At 32.5% G+C, this 26,165-nt stretch overlaps 1 protein-coding gene across 1 annotated transcript in view; it reads right to left on the bottom strand.

Annotated features, from left to right (window-relative positions):
• The window catches only part of LOC124430028, a 134,224-nt gene that overhangs the window by 44,861 nt on the left and 63,198 nt on the right, over positions 1 to 26,165 (bottom strand). Inside the window, exons 2-4 of the mRNA XM_046976018.1 lie at positions 19,496 to 19,704; positions 13,744 to 13,879; positions 3,241 to 3,374 (exon numbers count right to left, since the gene is read on the bottom strand). Coding sequence (XP_046831974.1) covers positions 3,241 to 3,374; positions 13,744 to 13,879; positions 19,496 to 19,704 — 479 coding nt within the window. The remainder of the gene's footprint in view (positions 1 to 3,240; positions 3,375 to 13,743; positions 13,880 to 19,495; positions 19,705 to 26,165) is intronic.

Genomic DNA, 26,165 nt, shown 5'->3' on the forward strand with positions numbered 1-26,165 from the left:
ATTATTCATTTATATAAAATCACATCATCATACCTATTTGTTTCTTCTTGTTTATCATCGATATTTATTTTTATCTATCTACAAACAAATACACACACGTACGCAGAGAGAAAGAGAGGGGGAGAAGAGAGAGAGAGAGAGAGAGAGAGAGAGAGAGAGAGAGAGAGAAAGGGTGACAGAGACATATATATAGGTATGTCTATCCATTTTTTAAAGATTGATCATTTTATGAGAAATTCGGATAAAAAATGAAAAGAAAAAAGAAATAAATAAAAAAAGAGAAGGAGAGAGAAAGAAGAAGAAAAAAAAAAAAGAAAAACAAGCTAAGTGTTCATTGATTATGTAAAATAGCAGAGACGAAATCACAAAAAAGAAAAAAAGCAAATAAAATAAAAAGTCGTGAGGAGAGGAAAATAATACGAAACTTAGTTTAAGAGAAAGAGAGAGAGAGAGAGAGAGAGAGAGAGAGAGAGAAAGAGGAAGAGAGAAAAGAAAAGGAGTCCAAATAAAATACGAAAAAGATAAGTGAACGTTTTTGAAGTGAATTTCACTCGTGGGATACGTAGGAATAGAGGAAAGGCAAAATTTGATTTCGAATCGTTTTCAAGCCGTAAGAAAACGCGATGAGAACGATAGATAGAAGGGAGTCGTTTCGTTTCTCCAACGAGAAAAGATACGTTACAAATTCGACGGATTTCGCTTAGGGACTTTCAAGCATTTCTTTCCCGTACACCCTTCTTCCCCCCGCTCGCTCATCTTCCACCTCTACCCTTAAAATTCCACCTCTCCTCACCACCATTCATCGCCACTCGCCCCCCCCTCCTCAATTTTCCCCTACCCTTTTTCGTTCTACATAAAACCTTAGAGAGGAAAAAAACATGCGCACGCGCGAGAGCGAACGCGAGAACGAACGCGAACGAGACGGGGCTCTAATTTTCTACGTCAGCCGTCGGCCAACCACGAAAGAATGTCAGGGGTGGATGTGGGGGTGGATCTTTTTTATGTTTCCCTCCTCCCTTCCCTACCCTTCAATCTCACCGCCCACCCTCCTCCTTCTCCTCCTCTTACTCCTCTTCATTCTCCTTCTCTCTCCCTGCCCCAATCCCGAGCATTTCATACTTTTTTTTTTTCCCTCGATTCCCTCTCGAGAGTCCTATAACGTGAGACGCGTGGTACGCCCTCGTTTTCCAGCATTCGGTCAAAGAAGTATAATGAAACTTGCAACGAAGTGTTTTTTCCCCCCTATTATTCTTTTTCTTTTTCTTTTTCTTTTTTTTTTTTTTTATTTTTTTGTTATGAACAGAGAAAAAGAAAGAAAAGAAAATTAGAAGAAAGAAAGAAAGAAAGGAAGGAAGGAAGGAAGGAAGGAAGGAAGGAAGGAAGCAATGGAAAAAAGTAGATCTTCTCGATGTTACCTCCTTTATCATGAGTCATTTTAAAGTTTCCTCGAACGTCAGCAGTTCTAGCATTCGATCGCCTTTGGAAAGTAAATTTCGATGTAATTCCTATTAAAATGCGAACTTCCAAACATCGTCGAAGGGATGGAAGAGGAGGAGGAAGAAGAAGAAGAAGAAGAAGAAGAAAACGAAGAAGGCGAAGGCGAAGGCGAAGGCGAAGACGAAGAAGAAGATGAAGAGAAGGGAGAGGAGGAGGAGGAGGAGGAAGGAAAAGAAGAAAAAAAAAATTTCGGTTTCGCGAGAACGAGCAAACACCGGAGGGAATTACGCTCACCGTTTGGTCGTATCGGATAATGAGATCCTATGGCATCATCCTCCGGGATTATGGGTAATGCATTGCCGCTGGCAACACGCTTAGATTCCACTCAGGAAACAGTAAAACTTACGTAAGAGAGTTTTCGAGCGGATGTCACTCTACTCTTCAAAGTCTTTTCCTTTATAAAGATTGTTATGTCATAAAGAAGAATCTTTATGGGTTCATTATCATTTATATATATATATATATATATGTGTGTGTGTGTGTGTGTGTGTGTGTGTGTGTGTGTGTATGAATAATATAAATATATATATATATATATATATATATATATATATATATATATATTCCTTTTAAATGTATATTATAAATATAAACATTAAAAAAAATATATATATTTCTATTTATATATTTATATATATATATATATATATATATATATATATATATATTATATGTATGCGTGTATGTGTAATAGAAAGCTTCGTTCGTTTATATGGATCGTATTAAAAAGATTAATTCGTCAGCACTAATGTTAAAATTAATTTGATTATATCATTTTGACGAGATAATGAATTACGTTGAATTTCATCAATTTTTCTTTCCTCTTTTCTTCTTCTTTTTTTCTTTATTTTTTTCTTTTTTTTTTTTTTTTTTTTTTTTTGTTCGTTTCCTGAGCGTAACACCGAAGAAAATTTGTGTTCGCATCAGTACGTAAGAATTCCAAATTTGGTTACTATGTAAACTGAACATTTCAGACGGAACGATCAAGATTAATGTTCTTTCGCTTTCGAAATATTACACTCTCGCTTATCGAAAATCGATAATCGAACGGTAACGAAGAAGAAGATCTCACGTTTAGAACGAGAGGAAGCAGATAGAACGCAAGAATCACGCGAGAGCATTCATCTGCGAACGAATCAATCTCCGTGGAATCCTCGTCTTCCCCCCTCCCTCCCTCCCCCCTCCGTCCCCCCACCTCGTTCTCGTTCGTCCTACTAACCGAATTTCAAAAAAAAAAAAAAAAAAAAAAGGAAAAGGAAAAAAAAAGAAGGGAGGGAATAGATTTTCATACTTCATTTCGGCCAATGGAAAAAAAAAATATAGAGAGAGAGAAAGAGAGAAAGAAGGGGAAAAAAAAATCAAAAGTAGGAGGTATCGAAGTTGTACGAGTTTCGAACAACTTACGTAGTATTACTATAGCAAAAAGGAAAACTTCCCTCTACCCTAATCTTCTTTAACTTATATTAGCTCGTTTATTAGTTATATATTACGACATCGTTATTTCGTTATAGTTTCCTTCTATTAATTATTTGAAACACGAAAGAGAAGAGAAAAAGATGAAAAAAAGAAAAAAAATAAATAAAAGAGAGAGAGAAAAAGAAGAAAAAGAAAAAGAAAAACTTTTATTGAGAGAAGGAAGGATCGATCATACATTTTCTTCAAGCATTATACGATAACATTGTAATAACTTAAATCAAGCAAAGAAAAAGAAAACTTAAAAATTTATCATATTATATTTCTTACCGGTATGTTATTGAGTGTGAATGACAGATGAGCGCTTGGCCTCGATGCCGGTAAACTACAATTTGCTCGCAGAATATCTCCAGGATCGTAACGTTCACGATCAGATACGATCAAGGGTTTGCCTTCGGGTAAAGCTGAAACATAATGAAAATTATTATCAATTATTATCAATTCTTACTCGTTGTAACATGTAGATATATCATTCACTCTATGTATAATTCAATCTCTGTCTCTATCTATCTGTCTGTATGTCTGTCACACTACATTACACTATACTCTCTCTCTCTCTCTCTCTCTTTCTCATTCTATTTCGTTCTCTCTCTCACTCTCTCGTACACATGCTCTTAAATCTCGCCGACAATCCCTGCCGGTAGCAGAGTCTCCTCGGTTAGGGTGGTAAACACTGTAATCCCTCGCCATTCTCTACCTTGCTACGGGAACTTATCCAATATTCGGGGGCACTGAGAAACCTGTTAGGTTAACTGTTTCGCACGGGTACCGTACAAACTTATGCGTACGTAACTCCATTGACACTCTTAGAAGATGATGGAAAAAGCAAGTCCCACTAACATCACTTCTATCCCTTCTCGTTTGCAACGAGACATGAGTTATGTGCATACACACGCGCGCGTATATATATATATATATATATGTGTGTGTGTGTGTGTGTGTGTTTGCGTGGACACACGTTCGTGCGTGTAAATGTACTTGAACGTAATAGGCAAACAGTGTTGAGTGGATCCTCTTCTCTCTTTATAATATTACGATCTACCGAGAATTATATGAATATTATACCGAGGAATAATCAAACAGAATAACAATGAGTGCTCTCTTTTATTTATGCGCTATAATAAATTAAATAGTTTCATCATTCTTTTTAAAAAAAGAGAAATTTATTTAACGGCACCGTTTAAAGGTATGTTATAAATCTTTTACAATTAACACAATATTAAAATCGATATTGTTAGTATTTAAATTAATTAATATACCTTTAATATATATATATATATATATATATATATATCGAAATCGATGTATTTTCGTTTTCTCCGAATTTTTTTTTTATTTTTTTTTTTATTTTTTTTTTTTTTTAAATTTAATTACTCATTTTATTTTACTTGAAAAATATTTATAATAAATAATTACTTCATATTCATAAAAGTTTTATAAATTGAATATTAAATTTGAATTCATTAAGAAGCTAAAATGTAAAGAAAAATCTTTTATGCTCATTATGATAATAAATCGATAATTATTCTCCCTTATGAAAAAGAATATAACGCGAATTAATATTCAAATTTAATTAAAAATTTATATTTAATCAATATCTTTCATCTCTCCAATATTTAAAGACATATAAAATGATTTAATTTTTATTCTTATTCAATCCTTATTTCGACAATTAAAATATAATTGACAATAATTTATTTCGATCGATTACATTTTCATTAATTAAAAAAATTAACATTAACAGAAAAAATGAAAATTAATATTATAATCTCTACGGATCTACTTTTAATTTATCACCCCCCCCCTTTTTTTTTTTTAGTTCCAACAATCGAATCGCAATCTCGTTAGATTTTATTATTATTTATCCTTAATTCTTTTCAATTAAATTATATTACAAATCATTTATCTTTTAAAATATCTATTGCAATATTTCAATGATAATAATTCACGGAACTTATTATTAACTATACATTTTATATTATATTATTTATTTTATTTCGTATTATTTACTATCGATTAAATTCTCTGTTCTATTAGAGTTAATTAAGCATTATTACTATCTGTATTCTCTTTAATCATAGTAACGATCGATCTGGTGTATCTAATGCACTACGTTCGCTTAGATACGACATTAGAAGGTATGTGAACTAAAGGATATGATTATAAACTCCCATAGATTTTGCCAAGGGCAAACGATAAAGAGCCGATTCACGTTACGATAGTACGATTAATCGAATCCTAGTTATATCGACATAGTACAATCGTGATAGAGTTGAGTCGAGCTTAGAGAATCGATCGTATTCTCTACGATATGGTACTTCTCGCACGAAAGAGCACGGACACAAGCCGATCCATTTCGAACGATGGAAATAGTTTTTTTTTTTTACCACCCTTCTCCTCCTCCTCCTACTTTCCATCCTCTCATATGCCATAGGACGAAAGAACGCAACCCATACATTTTTCGATATCAAAGAATAGCGCGATTCGCCGAACTAATGGAAACTCCATCGTACATTTATTCACTATTTTAACATGCACGCAATATACCAAGTGAATCGTCGTTTTAAAGTCGATGCAACAACCCAGACTTTTCTCACTGCCACACTCTTTTTACTTCACCCTTTTCCCCTTTCATATTCTATTTTAACCGATTTTCACTCTTTTTATTATTACAAAACGAACGAACACGAGTCCATAAAAGAGAGAAAAAATAAACAAAAAAACACACACAAAAAAAAAAAAGGAAACAAAAGGCCGACAGGTATCGTTCGTGAGGATAACGATCGTTCGATTTGGTAACGCCTCGTTTCGAAGGTTCTATCGAGGGAACGAATTTTTGAAGCTTAAGAGAACACTTTTAGATCGTGCACGAGAACAACGTTGCTCTTTTTAAATTCAAGTATCTCCCGTACGCTCGAATTGGGAAAAAAAAAAAAAAAAAAAAAACTTTTCAATGGTGAAAATTGCACGGAGATAAGTGCAACTGAATTATTAACCTTTTCGTCCTTTACGAAAGAAACGATTTCTATTATCAGGTCGAATGTTGTTTTTTAAAATTGTGTATTAATTTTGTTTTTCTTTTGTTTTGTTTTATTTTATTTTTTTTTTATTTTTTTTTTTTTTGTTTTTTGAGAGAGAAAAAGATCGATCGAATATATTTTTTCCGTCCCCCACTCCTCCCCTATCTCACTCTCTCTCTCTCTCTCTCTCTCTCTCGACTTTTGCATCTCCTTTTTTTTTTTTACTTCTCTATTAACCGGGATAGCTATTTGATTAAAAATTTGATTTCACACCCACGCACTCATTCTTTCGTATCCCTTGGGTATTTTTTATCCATTGGGATCGCAGAAAAATCGATATCACGAAGAAAAAGAAGAGAAGTAGAGGAAGGGAGAGTAGAGGAGGGAGTGGGGTGGGTGGGACGACACGGGGCGAGGGTGGGGGAATATAACATCAGAAGAAAATCGACATGCAGCTACGATTTTTCCCCGGTAACTCTGCGAAAACTTCTTCGTGAAGAGATTCGTTTATCTTGAGAACATCCGATGGTATTATCGTAAAATATGAAATTCATATCTCCAGTGTGCGCTCCAAAAGAACGCTCAGGTCTCTACCACGAAAGATTCCTTTCGTTTAAATTCAAGAACGCTAATAAAGTACGCGATCCAAATGGATATCACGGGACTGCCAATTCGTTGAATATTTCGGACTTTATGTTTCCCAGAGGAAATAGTACGATTTTACGAAATTAATCGTCCAATTACTTTTTTTTCGATCAATTATATACGCCTGTATACATATATATATATATATATGTATATATATATATAATGTATGTATGTACATATGTACAATATGTAGGATGGAATATTTAAATAAGAATATTTAAATATTTTAGTTTTTATATAGATGATACACGATATGTATTGCTTAATGAAAATTTATGATTTTGTGGTAGATAAAAGTATGTGTATGTGTGTGTGTGTATATATATATATATATATATATATATATATATATATATATATATATATATGCAAATATGTAAGTATTACATACAGAGTCTATAATAAAATAAATCATTTAGCCCTTTACATTTTGAGGTCACCTTTATAACGTGACATTTCACATAGTTAATAAAAGAAATCAATAAGGTATATATATATATATATATATATATATATATATATATATATATATATATATACATAATACATGAGATATCAAAATCAGAAAAAAATCAAATTACACTTGACCGAGTACGAAATTGATAGATCATTTTTGTTCCAAGTCAATTTTATAAAAAAAGATAATTTTGTCAATCGATAATTTCTTTTTCAAATGAATTTAATTCGAATAAAGAAATATTAAAGAAAAATATAAATACTGACAAGCTTAAAAGATATTGAAATAATATAATTACATCGTGTGTATAACTATATATCATCATCTATATATATATACATATATATATATATATATATATATATATGGACGCGCGCGCATACACACACAGACACACACAAACGCGCAAAGAAACATATTTCGTTTATTAACACATTCGAAGCTGACGATTTTTAAGTGAGTCCACTATCTAAAAGCCACATACAATTCTCAAAACGTTTATAGTCGAGGACCAGAGGGTTGGTTGTGCCATTTAAAATACGATTATAATATAATAATTGAAATGACGTAAAACTACGCGTTTTCTCATCTCTCACAGTTACAGAATTTTGAAATGACGTGTGGTAGGACTACGTGTTACCACTCTCGAATGTGTTAATAAACAATGGAAAATACATACGTAGGTAGGTACATGTGCTCCCTCACCCCCTCGCCACCATTTAAATGTTCCCACCACTCTGTACAAATATCGTTTTTCAGGATTTTCACTAATGCTGCCATTTTAGTAACGTTTAAAATAGATTCCACGTTGAAAAATGTCTCCCGGTCCCCGTCCATCGTACATAAAAGTATTATATTTATCAGAGGAACACGCTTCGACAATTCGCTTTAAGCGCATAAACGAATTACTCGAATTTTACGTACTATTCGATTGCGACGTTTTTACGGCACAGCTAATTTGCGCCGCTTTAAAAGTATTTCACGCGGACAAATTTGTTCTCGCTGAACGACGTATTGGCCGGACGCGAAAGCGTGACCGACGCTATCCGCAAATTTAAATAGGCACCGCTCTCGCCGATGGGGGTTCGACTGGCTAAAATTTTCCGGGGTTTATTTCGAATGATTTTATTGTTCCGTCCATCGGTATCGTCGACCGATTCTCCTTTTAATTGAAATAACTCGCGGTGCTTATGCAAAATTCAAACGACTTTTAAAACGAAGAATTCCTAGTAAAATTTATAAATTGTATTAGCACAATTTATCAAGGTCGATGAGAATATTTATATTTACAACGTGGATACAAAAATAAATTAATAAATCATTTTCTTATAAAAATCCATGAATATTTATAGTTTTAATTGTATTACATATTTACATTATTCTCTTTATATAAACTTTTATTTATTCAAAAGTCTGATTAGATTCTTGAGAAGTGTCCTGCGAATTCTGTCGCACGCTCGAAAATTATGTAAAAGAGAATTCACTCTACTTTTCTCTTGTATATCTTTTCCACTAACGAGGGAAAGTTTTCACGTTTTTTTTTTCTCTTTTTTGTTTCCTTTTTTTCATTTTTTTTTCATTTTTTTCATTTTTTTTTTTTTTTTTTTTTTTTTTTTTTATTTAATTTTCTTTTTTTTTTTTCCTCTCTATAAACACCTTAATTATCAATGACTTTATATTTCGCATTTCTTTGCATTGTCCTGTCAAATAAAAGAATTGACAGATATAAAAACCTACATGATAGAAGAGCCCCTTGCTTAAAGATTTCATTGATGAATACCGGAAAGGAGTCACTACTTTAAATTATTTTCGTGAAATAATAAGACTATTATAAACAAAAAAAAAAAAAAATTTTTTTAAAAAAATAAAAAAAGAAAAAAATCGTACAATATAATACTTTTTATATTTTCACTTTATACGAATACTTAAATCCCTCCCTTCCTCCCTCTCCCCTATCCCCTCCATTGTACATTTTCAATCTCTAATTTGGATAATGATTTTTTTTTTGATATTACTTGAAAAAAAAAAAAAAAAGGAAAAGAAAAGAAACGAAAAAGAAAAGCAAAGCAAAATAAATATTTTAATAGTACTTATGTTTCTCGAATATGAAATCATTAAAAAAGAAAAAAAAAAAAAAAAAGAAAAAAAACGATAGATCATTTTGATTCAACGAAACAAATAGTTATTGTAAATTTTCGAGATGGCAATTATACACTGGAGCAGTTAATTACGAAAACCCATGAAACGTATTCATTCTCCCTGAAGTCTGTCCATAAAGAGAGAGAAAGAGAGAAAGAGAGAGAACCGGCGGTAAACTTTTCGCTACGATTTGCCACTGTCTCAAACATAAAGCATTAGCTATCAGGAGAAAACAATGCTCGAAGTGTATTCTGTAACGCCTGGGAGGTGCCTGTCACAATGCTACCCAATAATTTAGCTTTCCTCCCCTATTATTGTTGTCATTAGACAAACTCGCAAAGACTCTATATATTTTATTTCAATTCTTACCCATGCACACGCACACACACACACACACACACAATAATCTTAAGCTTTTTATTTCTTACAGAAAGGATCTTACAAATTTCTTTAATAAATATTATCCTACAAATACTTGAGAAACTTCGTTCGTCGTTCAATAAAAATCGCATTTCTCTCTTGCATAAAAAAAAAAAAAAAAAAAAAAAAAAAAAAAAAAAAAAAAAAATAACAACCAACGTATCATTCGCCAATTATATCTTCCAACATCGTCGAAATGAAAGTGGGGGAAAAAAAAAACAATTGAAAAAAGGTAGAAGAAGAAAAAGACAAAAAAAAAAGAAAAGAAAAAGAAATAAAATGAAAAATTTTTCGAAAATACCCTTTAAAGGGAGTTTTCAACGAGTAACGAGAAATATTACGAGGCACGTAACGTGTACCGTAACATTAAGAGTAAACAGGATGGAAAACAATGGCACGATTGTAAGAGAAACAAAAACTTTCATAAATTGTGAAATTTTCGAAGTTTCGTCGATCGGTCGACATTATGGCATTATACGAGAGAACGTTCGGCAAAACTCGTAAAACATGACGGCGACGTTGGTCTTCGATGGCAAGTCTCTAGACTAGTGGAAAGAAGAAGAAAAGAAGAGACAGAAAGGGAGGTAGAAGTAGAGGTAGAGGTAGAGAGAGAAAGACAGACAGAGAGAAAGAGAGAGAGAGAGAGAGAGAGAGAGAGAGAGAAAATTCCATCTGAACATAAAGTTCCTTCTCGGAAGGCAGTTTCTCCAAGCGTGTTCGAATCGAGTACTCGCACACACACACACACACACACATACACACATAAACACATGCACGTATATATGCATGTATATATATATATATATATACATATATACACATACACATATTACATAGAGAGTGTGTGATTGCGGTGCGAATCGCGACGCGTATTCGCAAGAGAAAGATCGGAAAAATATACGCGTACGTTCGCGAGCGCGTTCCTTCGGCGATTGTCTGCAAAATTCACTGATCAAAAGAAAAATGGAAGAACGGTTTTATCGAAAGGATTCATTTTATAGCGTTCGGGCATTCTCCTCTTTTCCTATCCTATCTTATTCTCTCCGCAAGCTCCACTCACCCCACATACCAAGGTTATACGTTCGAAGCTTCGAGCAACGAATTCATATGTAGGTGCACGTGCAACTACCCCTCCTTCTCAACCTCTACCTATCAACCACCAACTCTACTATCTACTTCACTTTACTCTCCCACCCCTCTATATATATATATATATATATATATATATATATATATATATATACACATATATCTTTCTTTTTCGTTCCCTCTTTCTCTCTCCATCTTTTTCTCGCTTGCGCATTGGATTGAGGGCAAAACTGGATTTCGATTTCTCGCAGGTGACTTCGAAAAGACGGCAACATTCGTGCGAATCTTCGAGGAAGACGAGGGCCAAGAAGTGAAGGAGTTGTCTGTCGTTTCTACGAGAAACATATGAGAAAGTATAGATAGATAGAGAGAGAGAGAGAGAGAGAGAGAGAGAGAGAGAGAGAGACGCTTGCAAGACTCCTTTGAAGAGAACTCGACGGATATATTGGAAAATTGCTACCTCGCGGTTATTCTCCCACGCTGGAGAAAACCATACTGGCATTACATATATATATATATAGGTAGATATATACCGGATGTGACGAAAGTCAGCCCGACGAAGAGGTCTCTAGATCTTTACTGTCGAATGTTCTTTATAGTTTTTAATATCGCAAGATTGGGAGTGGTCTTTATGATAGATTTTTCTACGAAGTGGATTTGACCCACTTACCTCTAAACTATATTAGATTTTTTTTTTTCAGTCTATTTGGAATAGCTACCATTCTATTTATTTCGAATTATATACTATAAAACTAACCAATTAAAGATCTGTTATAAAATATTTAATTGAGATATATAACGTATATTAATTAAAAGTAGAATAATAGTTGCGATATGTAGGTGTCTCGTACTTCATTAAATTTTTTCTGATAATTATATATATATATGACACACTTTCTAACTCATTTATACACAGACACGCGCGCGCACGCATATGAAATAAACAATAATAAGTATCTCATATATCTAGAAATTTTCAACAAAAGCATATAATTGAATAAAAAATATAACATAAAATATCTTAAAAAATACAATTTTATGAATTTACCCCCTTATCAAGGATACGACACAGACTGTCTTCATTCAGTTAGTTTCTTAAGGAGAATGCCAGAGTCAAGGTATCGTTAGTCACGCGATCACTTAACGAATTCTCATGAGAGATCTCTGCTGCTCTGGCGAGCGAATGTTTTACCGCTCTAAGAGTCTCTTCTCGCTTGAGGTACTTGTGACCGACTTAAAGTAGACACGTGCGCTTTATAAAAGATCTAGACGTAAATATATATATATATATATATATATATATATATATATATATATATATATATAAATAATGTATATATATGCATGTATATATGTATCTATATATACGTAAGTGATCTTAAGTGACTTTTCTTGAACACTTGAAAAATTTTATACAAAGAATATTTCATTGACACCGCACCTTTCAAATCGAACAATAACTTAATTATTCGAACCTTTCGATTACAATTTTTTTTCTTTTTTTTTTTTTTACATTTCATACACAAATCGCAGGTGTATATCCGCGAAAAAAGAAAAAACAAAAAAAAAAACCAAAAAAAAAAAAGAGAAAAGAAATCAAACAACGACAGTAGATATCGGTTATGCAATAGAAAACCGGTACGATTTTTCATGCCAAAACAGAAAAAGCTTCCGTTTGAATCTCCTCGAGGTAGTGAAAGAAAAAAAAAAAAAAAAAAAGCAAAAGCTTGAACGTACCTCGAACGCGGCTTTAACGAAACATCCAAGGAAAAACACGAAACGTTCACGAAAAAACCTCCATTAGGAGTACCCTTTTCATTTTCCATTGGTAAACTACAGACCCATCGAAAACTAAAAGTTCGTAAAACCGTGTACGCGTATTCACGTTTAATCGGGACTCTAGGTAATCATCGACGTGTCTGCTTCTTTTCCTCAACGCAAATATCCTTCCTTCGAGCTCCCTCGTATTCGTATTAACCGCAAATCTCGTATTCCTGATCGATATTGCTTTGATCTAATGGTTTATGCAGAATACGTGGGAAAACGATAAACGTTGCATACTCACTGAATTGGCTCACATCGTGAGGATTGTAATCATTAATCAAAGGAGAGAGAGAGAGAGAGAGAGAGAGAGAGAGAGAGAGAGAGAGAGAGAGAGAGAGAGAGAGAGAAGGAAAAAGAGATAGACAGATAGAAAGTTCATATGCATGTAGATTAATATTTTACTTAATTTCGTCGAAAGTAATCAGAATGATTTTTGTAAATAATTATAATATATTCTACATATATTTATTATACATTTCGATATAGTCATATTATGTACCAACCGTTCAAATTATAATCCTAATTTTGTATTCTCTCAACAAATTCAAATATAAATCTTTTCTACATTTGATAATAACATATTACATGTAATATCTACATATGAACATGTACGCGTAAATATACCACCAAAGAAATTTATATTCAATAAAATTATATTCCTACTAATTTATTTTATTAAATAAATAAATAGAAAAGTCATGTCCGATGGTATCTCATATGACGTGAATGCTTAAATATATTATATGTGAAAATATTAATTGATTTTTTTTCCTTCCCTCCCTTCCTTCCTCCCCCCCCCCTCACTCTCTCTCTCTCTCTCTCTCTTGTATTCACTATTAAAAAGATGTCAAGATGACGATAGTAAAGGACAGAAAAGATATGGAGAGTGATGCGGAAAGGAGATTACGCGTTCGATAGAACGAAGCACGTGCAAGCACTGCTCGAGGCTAACTTGGAAGTCGAATGCGGGATAACAGAGAAAGAGAGACAGACAGAGAAAGAGAGAGAGACAGAGAGAGAGAGAGAGAGTATAGGGATGTGGTAAAAGGGTTGTCTCTGAGTGAGCCGTGGAGAAAGGTAGAGAGAGAGAGAGAGAGAGAGAGAGAGAGAGAGAGAGAGAGAGAGAGATGCTACATGTTTCGTGATACTCAGTAATGCTGTGGAGCATGTACTTACACACTACGGTAAGATTCTTCGAGGCGGAGGCTGTGAAGAAGGTCGGCGCGTCTGCTGTAACTTCGCAGCTGAACGTACCCGAGAGGGCGAAGTCGACGTTGTGCAGCGTTACCTCGTTGTTGTTGGACTTACCAGCCTGAAACCGCACATTGAAAATGTACTGACGTCGTATTCATGTTATCACTCAGACACAAGATATATTTATAACTTATCACTACTTTCAATTAATATTTATGATTATTATTCATTATACATAATCGTTCGTTATATATATATATATATATATATATATGTATTCGTCATTGTTCGACAACACACATAAACAATGTAAATAACGTAAAACATTTGTTTTATCAATGAAATGAATTTTCACGTAAATTTCAATTAATTAAAAAAAAAAAAAAAAAAAAAAAAAAAAAAAAAAAAGAAAAGGAAAGAAAAATCTCAATATTATTAACATGAAGGATTTAATAAGATAATTTTTAATTTTATTCTTCGTGTACTTTTAAATTTTCTTAATACTTCGGAGATAACGTTTTAAAATCTTTACGTGAGCAAAGACGCGACGAGACTGAACGTGACCTACTAGTATTAGTAGTATTCCTTCTTCCTTTAATCGATAAGTTGTTATTGTGTACGAAGAATAACGAATTGTCCTTCAGGTATGTTTTCGATACAAGAAAGAGAGAGAGAGAGAGAGAGAGACAGAAATATAAACAAAACGTAAGAACAATTTATCTGGTCGTAGACATATGAATATGTAAATATTTTAGATCGTTTGTATTTTACCAACTCGTATCTTGCGTATGTATTTATGTATATATACTGGGGCTTATGAAACAATATGGAGGAAAGTATAAATAGTCTTAAAATCAATTTATACAATGTTTATGAATACTTCTGATATACATATATATAATTTTTATTTTTCTTCATTTTACTTTTTTAAATCGTTTTTATCGTTTGTTTTATCGTTTCGAAAAAAAAAAAAAAAAAAAACCAAATAGTAATAAAGTAATTGAGTTAATCGATATTTAATTATAAGGAAAATTCATATATTTATTGACAGATTTAACATTTTCTTTAATATCTTGAAAAATATGAAACAAAATTTCTTAACGATAAAATTTATTATTATTAAAAAATCCGACTCATTGATATGACAGATTAAAAATTAAATTTATGCTCACGTATTTATTCATTAACCATTGATTTTTCCTCGATATCGTTAGAATATAAAAATAAATGAATAGACAGATCGATTATGTAAAGAAATATTTCTTGATTGAAGGGATTAAATCGATCTAGTTATCTGCATCAATTTGTTTCCATAATATGCTTAAAAAAAAGAAAGAAAAAGAAAAAGAAAAAAAGGATCAATTAAATTGAAAATTCGCTGTCTATCTGTCAAATAAATAAAATACAATATTTAGAATTCTTCCGATCTTTTTTTATTGCAACGTATAAATTAATTAAACATTCAAATCAATTCACAATGCATAATGAATGGAAAATTTACTTTAATCTAAAATTCATTTTTATTTATCTATAATTTAAATTATACGAGGAAGTTAATGAAGGATGAATAAAAAAAAAAAAAAAAGAAAAAAAAGAAAGAAAAAAGAAAGAAAAACCCGGAAATAAAAGAGATTCATTGAAGGAGTCACGAAAAGCATATTCGAGGATAGCTGTTAAAGGAGGACTATGTATAATTTAATCGGGGATCTTTCCAAATTGTTTCATTAGCATTTCATCGGTTTGATATCTTCTTTATCGTCGATGGAAATTCGAGAAAGAGATAGATAGAAAAGGCTTTTATTATCAATATTCGCTTTCAACGTTCGTGGACGTTCTTACGGCCGTACTTGAGTAAATCAACGTCTTATCAGAAATTATCTAGCACTCGGATAAATTGACCCGATGAACCTAAGTGGCGGAGATGAAGGCAAAAAGGAAGGAAAGAGAGAGAGAGAGAGAAAGAGAGCAAAATCGAAGAAAATGGAGAAGGAGGAAGCGTCAAAGAGGAAAGGTTTAATCGGTACGGTCAAAGGATTGTATGCGTAATTAGAGAAGGTTAAATAACGAATGAAGGTAAGAAACTGAAATGAGAGACAGAGAGAGAAAGAAAAAGAGAGAAAGAGAAAGAGAGAGAGAGAGAGAGAGAGAGAGAGAGAACAAAAAAGAAAATGTGGAGAAAGCGAAACGAAGGAATGGCGGTTCCTTTGACGAAACGAAAGTAAGGCAAACGAATTCTACCTATTTGATCTAGAAAGAAACGTAACACGAAAGAAATAAACGGCAGAAAGTAACTTGGTGTCGTTTGAAAAAGAACTCTTTCTTTCTCTCTTTCTCTCTCTCTCTCTCACTCTCTTTCTCTCTTTCTCTCATTCTCACTCTCTTTCTCTCTATCGTTTCAAAAGTTTCAAACCAAGGGAGGAGGAAAATTTTCATGATAGTTCTTATGATTTTGATTAAAGAACACGAGGAACTGTACCTTTTGTTCTTTTAGAACAAGAAAAACGAAAAAGAAACCCCCCCCCCGCCTCCAAGAAAATATGAAAAAACTGACGTACAATTCCTATTGATATAAATAAAAGATAACGAGACTGAGAGTGAAAGAGAAAGAGAGAGAGAAAGAGAGAGAGAGAGAAACTTGTGGGAACCAAAATGGGAGATCGAAAATGACAAAACACGTTCGAGATAAAGTTTGATCTAGTTTTTGCCGATAAAAGAATATCGACGAAACGGATCATACTTTTCTCGATATTCTCTTCTATATAGAAGAAAAGAAAAGAAAAAAAGAAGAAAAAAAAAAAAAAAAAGAAGTGAGAAACGACTCTAGTTGTAGATCTGTCGTCCCTTTCCCCTCCAACCCTTCCCCAATCGCTCTTTCTCTTTCTCTCTATCTCTCTTGAATTTGAGAATAACGAAAAGCGTATGCAACGAAGCGATTGAACGTGAATCGCAAAATCGCGTGAAGAAAAATGGAAAACGATAAAAAGGTCTGAATCGTGTCCGAGATCATTCGATCGATTCGAAATAACGAAGTCCTTTACCACGCTCGATCTAAAGATGTGTGTGTGTGTGTGTGTGTGATATGTGTGTGAAAAGGGTCGGTTAACTCGAAATTGTCGTCCTCACAAAAAAAAAAAAGAAAAAAAGAAAAAAAAAGGAAAAAAAAAAAAGAAAGAAGTTTAGGTACGAAGGAGGTGAAAAAGCTTCAAGGACATTGGAGACTGTTAGATGTGGAAGCGTCGAAACGACAATAAAAGCTTTGAACGATCAAACGGGACTGTTTTACGACGATTAGATAGGTCAAGGGTACTGTTAACGAGGACCGTCCGAGGTGGTAAACGACGCGTCGCAGCATCGACGATAAAAGCACACCGCCATATTTCGTCCCTTCCTTCTCTCTCTCTCTCTCTCTCTGTCTCTCACTCTCTCCCTCTCTCTCTCTCCCTCTCCTTTCGTCGATTCAACATCGCTTCCGAGCAGCATAAATCAAGAAATATGGAAGAACGCGATTCGAACGACTTTATTACGGCTATATATACATCATCCATTCGTTTAGGATTCGTCGTGATTGCAACCTGTTTGGATATGAATGGTGTATGTGTGTGTATACGCGCGCGTGTGTGTATGTATGTAGATAAAAAATTCTTGAAAAAAAAAAAAAAAAAAAAAATAAGCGAACTTTTGAAAATTTATCTACTTTGTTAATTTAACTTTTCTTTGGATTTTTATTTATAGGGGGGCGAGGCCGGGGGGGGGGGCAGGAAAAGAAGGGAGGCAAAGGAAGAGTCACTTCTCAAGATACTTTTTATTTAATGATTTTCTTTTTACCTTTTCTCTCTCTCTCTCTCTCTCTCTCTCTCTCTCTCTCATCATTATAAATAACAAAATTTGTATTACTATTTTAGAAAGTGCTCATATTGTTATATTATTAGATTGACCTTTTAAAATTCATTTATATTTATATTATATAATGAATATTCGTACTATTGAACATTGAAATAATTATTTATGTTATATATGGCAAGGGAGATTACTGAAATACTAAATATTTTGAAACCATCAATTGGGAGTTCCTGAAATCGGATTAAGCATGATTTAAATGGAAAAAAAAAAAAAAAATAAAAAAAATAAAAATAAAAAACAATATATATATATAAATATATATATATATAAACAAAAGTACATTTCGTGGATTGTAATTCAGTTTGTGATTAAACTCTTGAAACGCAAAATAAACGAACGATTTTCCGAGCGTATTATTATGGACGAACGAAAATTTGATTGTTTGCAATAATACGAAATGAAAAAAAAAAAAAAAAAATCACTGCAATAGATTAGTATCAGTATCCCTAAAAGGAGTTCAGTTATTCGCCAAGATATAATAGAATCACATACATATTTGCAGATTCGGCAAATATTAATAGAAATAAAACGGAATATTTTCATTCATTTTCAATATTTGCCTAAGATTGTTCGATCGGATTAATTACGTATTCCGATCTTTTCAGAATAAGTTCTCAGAACTTTAAGTTCCTGGTAATCTGCGAAATGCTATGGAACATTTTTGAATCATAAAAGTTTGGAAAATTATGAAAGGAAGTACATAATTATACAATTTCTCAGGAGATGGTAAAGGATCATTAAACAAAATTTTATAAAGATTATCGAAAATAAAATTTTGTTACATTAAATTTTATTCATAAAAATTAAAAGTTGATAATTATGATTAATAAAAAATAATCGACGCTTAATATTTTTGCGAAGTTTCAACTATTGATCTTTATGGGAAAAAGAAACAAAAAAAAAAAAAAGAAAAAAAAAAGAAAAAAGAACAAATAATTCTCATTTTAAGCCGATCTAATAACAATACAGGACAATTTCGAATGAAATATTTATTCAATAAACATGAGCGATCAAGTATTGAATAATAGTTAGTAAATTACTGAATAAATAAGCCAATAGCAATGGATGCGTTTTTGTCACAGAAAATAAAAAACAAAAAGTAATTTTTGGCTCATAGTGTGTTTGTAATATCTATTATTAAATATTATATTCGTCTTAGCTAATTATAAAAGACAATATTTCTACATCAAAGAAGATATCGAAAAACAAAGAATAATCGAAATGAATAATGGTGGTATTATCAACATCTCAATTAAGAATTTAATATCAAAGAAATTGAAAACATTTGTTTTATAAAAAATTCTAACCCTTTTCTAAATTCATACAAATCTCCCTCAATATTGCCCTATATATTATAATAAAAGTACAGTAGAAACCTTACCCTTATAAGATGGCGAATATCCATCAGGTTTTTACATAAAATTTTTATTTATCTTCGATTACACGTAGGCGCAAAAAAGAAAAGAAAAGAAAAGAAAAAAAAAGGAAAAGTAAAGAAAAAAAAAAAAGAAAAAAAAGAAAAAAAAAAAGAAAAAAAAAATAGAGAAGGTAGAACGTGAGTCGTAAACTTAAATCTTCCTTGCTTATAAATTTTTTGTTACCACAGGGAATGATCAACGTACGAGACGTGTATGTGACACTCGGTACCATTAATAAAATAATAAAGAGTTAGAGATGGATCGTCGCTTGTAATACCAAAACAAAAACTCCGCTATATTTGCATTCTTTTTATATTAAATAGACATTTTATTAAACATACATTTTTTTGGTTGTCGAACTTGCGTATAAAAATATAAAAGAAATGTATAAAAATATATAAAGAAATATAACTTACATCAACGTGTATTCCAGTGATATTAAAGATCTTGTTGGTCTGTTCATCGTTCGGTGAATATCGGTAGAACTCGTACCTACCGCGGTACCACTTGACAGAGTAAAGGGGCGCCCTCTCGAGATCATAATGGCAACGTAGAATCACCTCCTGACCACGTTGCACCGCCTCCGGAACCACTTCCAAGCTGACGTTCCGCAGGCACCTCGCACCTTTGTGGAAAATGAGAACGGGAACGGAGCATTAAGTCTAGTGTGCATCATTAGTCCGCCTTTACTCATCGTGCCGGGGGTTACACAGCACGCGTCAGCGAGAAATTGCAATTCCACCGAATGACAATTCCTCGCTTTCTCTCTAGACCAACTCTTTCCTCCCTCTCTCCTCCCTTCCCCACCTCTTTGCTTTCTCTCTCTCTCTCTCTCTCTCTCTCGTTTCATCCTTATCCAGTACTTTATACTCTTTCGCACCAACGAACACGCACGACACTTGTATGTGATTATGCTTCTACTACTACTACTACTACTACTACTACTACTACTACTACCACCACCACCACCACCACCAACACCACCACCCCCTCCCCCGCGCCTCACCCCTCACCACTTCTCGTTCTCTTTTCTTTTTTTTTCCTTTCACCCACAAACCACCCCTTCTCCCTCCTATATGTCCCGCCATTTCGCAATGACGTGCAGCACGCGACACTCAACCCGACTTCGACCCCATAATTCCTTCGCGTAATTTTTTTTTCGCTGACGCTCCGTTTCTTCGGATTTATCGACGATTCGAACCTTTCAATTGGTGTTCTCTCGTTCGATCGACTCCTTGAGAATAGCACCCCTATCGAGATATAAGTATCGCCCGCTCTCGTTCTTTTTTCTTTCTTTTTTTTTTTTCTTTTTTCTTTTTCCTTCTTTCTCTTTTTTTTCTTTTTTTTTCCTTCTTTCTCTTTTTTCTCATTCTTGTCATTTTCCACACGGATGAGAATTTTGTTTAATTATATGATATAATGTTGGTACAATGCAGGAAAGAAAAAAAAAGCAAAGAAAAGAAAGAAAAAGACACTTTTATCATTGCTTTCAATCTTAAAATCCTGAAATGTATGCACGCGATAACAAAGTTAGAAAAATTTTTCAATTGATTTTCATAATAACGTGATAACACCAATTATGGTGTTACAATAATTTTTCAAGTTTCTTCGTAATATAATATTTTTCTCCTTTAGCTTTTAAGATATTTACTCGTATAATATGTAGTTAGTAAATATCAAAAAAGAAAGGGAAAATATATATATATATATATTTTTCCTTTCTAAGAAGACATATATTAAAGGATCAAAAAATCTCTTCTATGCTTTCATAATTTTATTCTAACGTAAAGTATGAAAATGTAGCAATACGATTTGATGAATAGTCTTTTCACCGTCGAAATCGAAAAAATATTCTTTCATAAACATTTTCTACAAAAAAAAAAAAAGAAAAAAAAAAAAGAGAAAAAAGAAGAAGACCCAAAAAGAGATAGGAAATGAACGTAACAATAAGAAAAAAAAATGAAAAAAAAAAGAAAAAAAAATGAAAAAAAGGACCAAAAAAAGAAAGAGGAAAAAATAGGAAAAGAAATGAATTTTTGCGAACGACGATGTTAGGGGTTGCTGTCGCGAGAATCGTAACATGCAAAGAAATGAAAATTCCCCTCCTTTTTCTACGAAAACTCAAGCGGTGTAAGTCGGAAAAGCTGTCTTCTTTCCTTTCATTTAGAATTGAAAGAGATACGCTACGTACGTTAAACTTTCCACGGACTACTTTTCGAGAAACACTTTATTCTGAAGTCTACCTTCACGTTCCGTCGTTCATCTCTCTTTGATATACATCGTTCAAAATGTGCATCATCATCATCATCATCATCATCATCATCATCATCATCATCATCTCTCTTTTTCTTTCTCTCTCATACACTTAAAGCTCCTAACCCGTTAAGTTTTTATGTACCAAAACACCAGAATCAATTACAACTCTTAACTAATTACTCGTAAAGCAGGCTAATTAGGTAAACGTACTAGTGACCTTTTCAACTTGTTTCTTTTTCCATGAGAAAAAAAGCGAAATAAATAAATAAATAAATAAATAAATAAATTAAGATAGATATGATAAAAGTACGACAAGAAATTATTACGTATTTTGTTCCTCACAAACGAAACGAAAAGATGTAAAAATGTTCGAGAACATTTCCACGTATTTTATATTTCGTAGAGACATTTAATTCACCAACCTCCCTAATGAAGCTAATTACTCCTTGGTAGTTCCCCCGTCCCCCCCCATTCGAATCGTAAGAATCCATGAATAGGAAAAAGGCGAATAATTTTTATCGCTCTATTTCGTCGAATGTAAGAAAGTGTAAAATGGTATTAAATCCGACAATTAACGATGAGTATAAAGCAAGAAATAGAAAGAGAGACAAAGAGAGACGGAGAGAAATAGATAGAGAGAAAAAAGCAAGAAAGAAAGAGAGAGAGAGAGAGAGAGAGAGAGAGAGAGAGAGAGAGAGGGAGAGGAAGAAAAAGTAAAACTATTATATAAGAATACAATGACGTCAATCTCTAAATTATTAAATTGATCAAATTATGATGGTTTTATGATTGTTCTTATTAGCAGGTAAATGTTCAGATAAAATTCATTAGAGAGAACCAAGTTAATTAGTCTCTTACATGTGTATATATATATATATATATATATATATATATATATATATATATATATATATATATATATATCTTATATATCTTATATATTAATTGCCTATGCACGTGCTGCTAATATCATCATTAGCTTTATATTCAAATACGTAAAACGTAACGTGTCTCCATTAATTTTCGCTTTTCCAGAGATCATTAATACGAATAAATTTTATCAAAAATCATTATTTAGCGTTATATATCGAAGGAGAATTTTGGAAAATAGATAAAGCACAAGCGACCAAATCGTTAAATCGAAATAGCGATCGTTATGAGACCTATATCGCTAGTAGATATAATAAATTGATATTTTAAACATTTAAATTTTATATTTTATATTAAATAAGAAGAAGAAAAAAAGTATCATTACAATGATATTTATAGTTCACACGAGTTCCAATAATTTTAAGTTCCTGCGCCAAAATTTAAGTTTTAACGATCGTAATAATGTTTTATAAACATAATTTTTAAAATATTCTGATAGGTTGAAATTATTATTAATTCAAGAACGAATTTCGAATAAAATATATTCTCAATATAAAAATTATTTGTCACGAAATCTTTTTTTCTTTTTTCTTTTTCTTTCTTTTTTAAATTCAATTTTATATTTATATTTCATACGACAGACCATCGTTCTATATGGAAATTAAGTATGTGCAAATAGAATAAAACGATTCGCATGATGGTATTTAGTATAAAAATAATAGATGCTCTTGGCCATCTCCTTAAAATATCCCATACTTCGACCGCAAAAGATTTAAAATTCGTGACTAGGAAATTACGGCCGATAAGATAATAATTTCCTCTTTACAATTAGCAGCGAAGTGTTTCCTTTGACGGCCAACAGTTACGTTTGTTCTCTTCCATCTTTCCTCAAACTCCATCAGCTCTCGCGTCGTCTCTCGTTCCTTCCTTTTCATAAGTTTGAAATTTATAACGAAGTTTTAATAACCACTCTTCTTCCGGCGTGAAGGGAAGAGAAGAGCAGCCGACAGGTTACTCGTTGTATCACGATAGAAGAGAAAACGACGCTTTGAATATCGTATCTCTCCTCTTCTCTCTTCTCCTATCATCTTAAAATTATTATGCGTTAAATATTACCCTCAAGCGTATTCCTCTACGCAAGTGACGCGTTATCACGATTAATGAATAATTAGCGTATTTGATACGCCTTCATTGATATCCAATGGCCCCGTTGCGTCATTTCTGTGTCATCGTTCATCGATCCTTCACGTAATATAACGTGCATATATAGTTCAAGCGGGAAAATTACTTCGATATTCACAACTGCAATGCATTCATGATTCACGAGCCTAACGAACTGAAACAAATATGAACTCGGTCTAATTGGCAATGTACTAATATATACAATTTCTTTGCCAATTTTTTCTTTTTTTTTTTCCCCCCAAAGAATTTTAAATCAAATATTTGAAAATCTATATATATATATATATAATTTATGAGAACTTTGTAATTAATTATTATCGATTTATTAAATATTACATAAGATTCTTCAACAAAGATTTAAATGATATTATATTATTATATGCCGTTAATTGTATCACGTCGTAGACCGTAATTAGCCGTGGTCTCTTACCATCATTTTCTAAATAAAACGCGTGACGATAATAAGCGTCACTTACGACGAACTTTTAAACATTCTTAATCCCTTTTTTATTTCTAAAATTCCTACAGATTATAAATGTTCTATTTCCCCTTCCCGCCCCCCCCCCTTTTTTTTTCTTTATTTTTAAATTTTCTTACACTTTTAACGTTTTAAAATTGAAACATTCATTTTCATTACTTCCTCGTTATTTCTTAATTTTATTTATTTACTTTTAATTGGCCTAAGTCGATTCGACGAATTTATCGTCTTTTTTTTCTTTTTTTTTTTTTTCAAATTTCATACCACGTACTATATAAAATTGTTCATTCATCGTTTCGTCTCTTCACAGTTTCAATGTCTCCTCTTTCTTTCTTTCATTTTTTTTTTTTTTTTTTTTTTTTTTTTTTTTTTTTTTTTTGTTGATCTTTTTTCCTTCTATATAATCTTATTAAGTTTCGAGAAGATGGGTGCTACAGTGTTCGCGGTATAATTCAGGAATTTCCATAGTGTGAGTGCACTTGCCGATACACCTGAGAATGTAATCTAGAGAAATTAAGCCGCGGTCGTAACTGGAAACGACGATGATCAGAATTGCAAAGTCCTGTTTGCGCATTTCTTGTACTTCTGCGTCTATCTAACTGTTCGGTTTCCATCTTTCCGACGCGCTCTCTCTCTCTCTCTCTCTCTCTCTCTCTCTCTCTTTCTCACTCTCTCTCTCTCTCTCGTTCTCTCTTTCATTTGACTGTACGATGCTTTTCACGCTGCGGTCGGTAAGACGGTAAATAGATAATTCGTAGAACGAGACACACCTGATACTGAAAAATATCAATACAAGTACAGCTGCACGTAGAAATCTCATTTTAATTGAACCGAACAAATAATAGGAGAATTAAATGGGAAATGTGTTAAATTAACTTACTGTACAATTAATAACTAGTCGTACATTCATTGTAGTTATAATATATAAATATTTGTGTACATATGTGTATATATATATATATATTGTTTTTATTATTCTTCATATCATTATGATTATAAAAGAAGTATAAAATAAATAATGATTCATGAATGAACTTTCATATAAAAAAAAAAAAAAAAAAAAAATAAATTTATAATTGATATAATTGAATAAATCATTTATATTAATATTTCGTCAAATATCCTTTAGATTGTGTGTGTGTGTGTGTGTGTGTATAGTTCTCAATTTTTTTTTTTTTTTTTTTTTTTTTAAATTGATTAATTAATATGAACACGCAAACACACGTTAGACAAATAAATGAATAATAATTACCTGTAAAAATAATTTTCTTTCTTTTGAAACTATGAAGGAACAATTAATATTATTCTCCATAAATCCAAATTTTATTTATCCGTTCAATTTACGAAAGTACATTCGATAATAAAAAATCTTACCTAAAATTCATTCTGTCATAAAAAAAAAAAAAAAAGAAAAAAAAAGAAAAAAAAAAGAAAAAAAAAAGTGTCTATCATAAAATAAAGGAACATGCAAAGAAAAAAATGTGTGTGTGTGTGTGTGTGTATGTATATACGTACAAGAGTATAATATCGAAGTTTTTAAAAGATTCACATTGGTTAATGTATCTCAAAGGATTCTTGAAAATGAGTGCTCGATGTTTAAGCACAGCCAGCAAGGAAACCTGACTTCCTTCATGTTATTCCTCTTTCCTCTTTCCTCCTCCTCCTCCTCCTCCTCCTCTCTCTCTCTCTCTCTCTCTTTATAAATATATATTTCTTTTTTAGTTTCTTTTTTCTTTAATTCTTTCTCCTTTTCTTATTTTCCTTTTGCAATTCGAAAAGTCCGCTACGCTCGGACGTAAAGCGGAAGCTCGAGCGGTAGCTTTCGATCGTTCTCTAGGATATTCGAGAATATACGTCGTCGTATCTGCCTCGGCTTATTGTCGAAACGACCGCACTCCCGGATAGCAGGCTGAACTTTGGACTTTGAGGGTGGCCGAATGGCTTGCCGAGTTGCAGTAAATCAGCCGGAAGTCACAAACAGATTCTGTATTGAAAATGAGGGAGGAAGAGAGAGAGAGAGAGAGAGAGAGAGAGAGAGAGAGAGAGAACGAGAGAGAGGGGGGAGAGAGAGAGAAAAAGAAAGAGAGAAGTCAACGACCATGTAGAAAACTACGAACGAAAAGATAACAATCTTTAACAAAGAGAAACAATATTTTTCTTACTAGTTATATTATGCTTACTTTAATTATTAATACTTCAACTATTTATATTTCTGTGGAAAATGAATTCTCAGTGGTTAAGAAAATAAGTGAATGAGTGAGTGAGTGTGTGAAAGTGTGAGTGAGTGTGTGAGAGTCTGA

The sequence above is a fragment of the Vespa crabro genome, chromosome 17, assembly GCF_910589235.1.
Source record: "Vespa crabro chromosome 17, iyVesCrab1.2, whole genome shotgun sequence".
Lineage (NCBI taxonomy): Eukaryota > Metazoa > Arthropoda > Insecta > Hymenoptera > Vespidae > Vespa > Vespa crabro.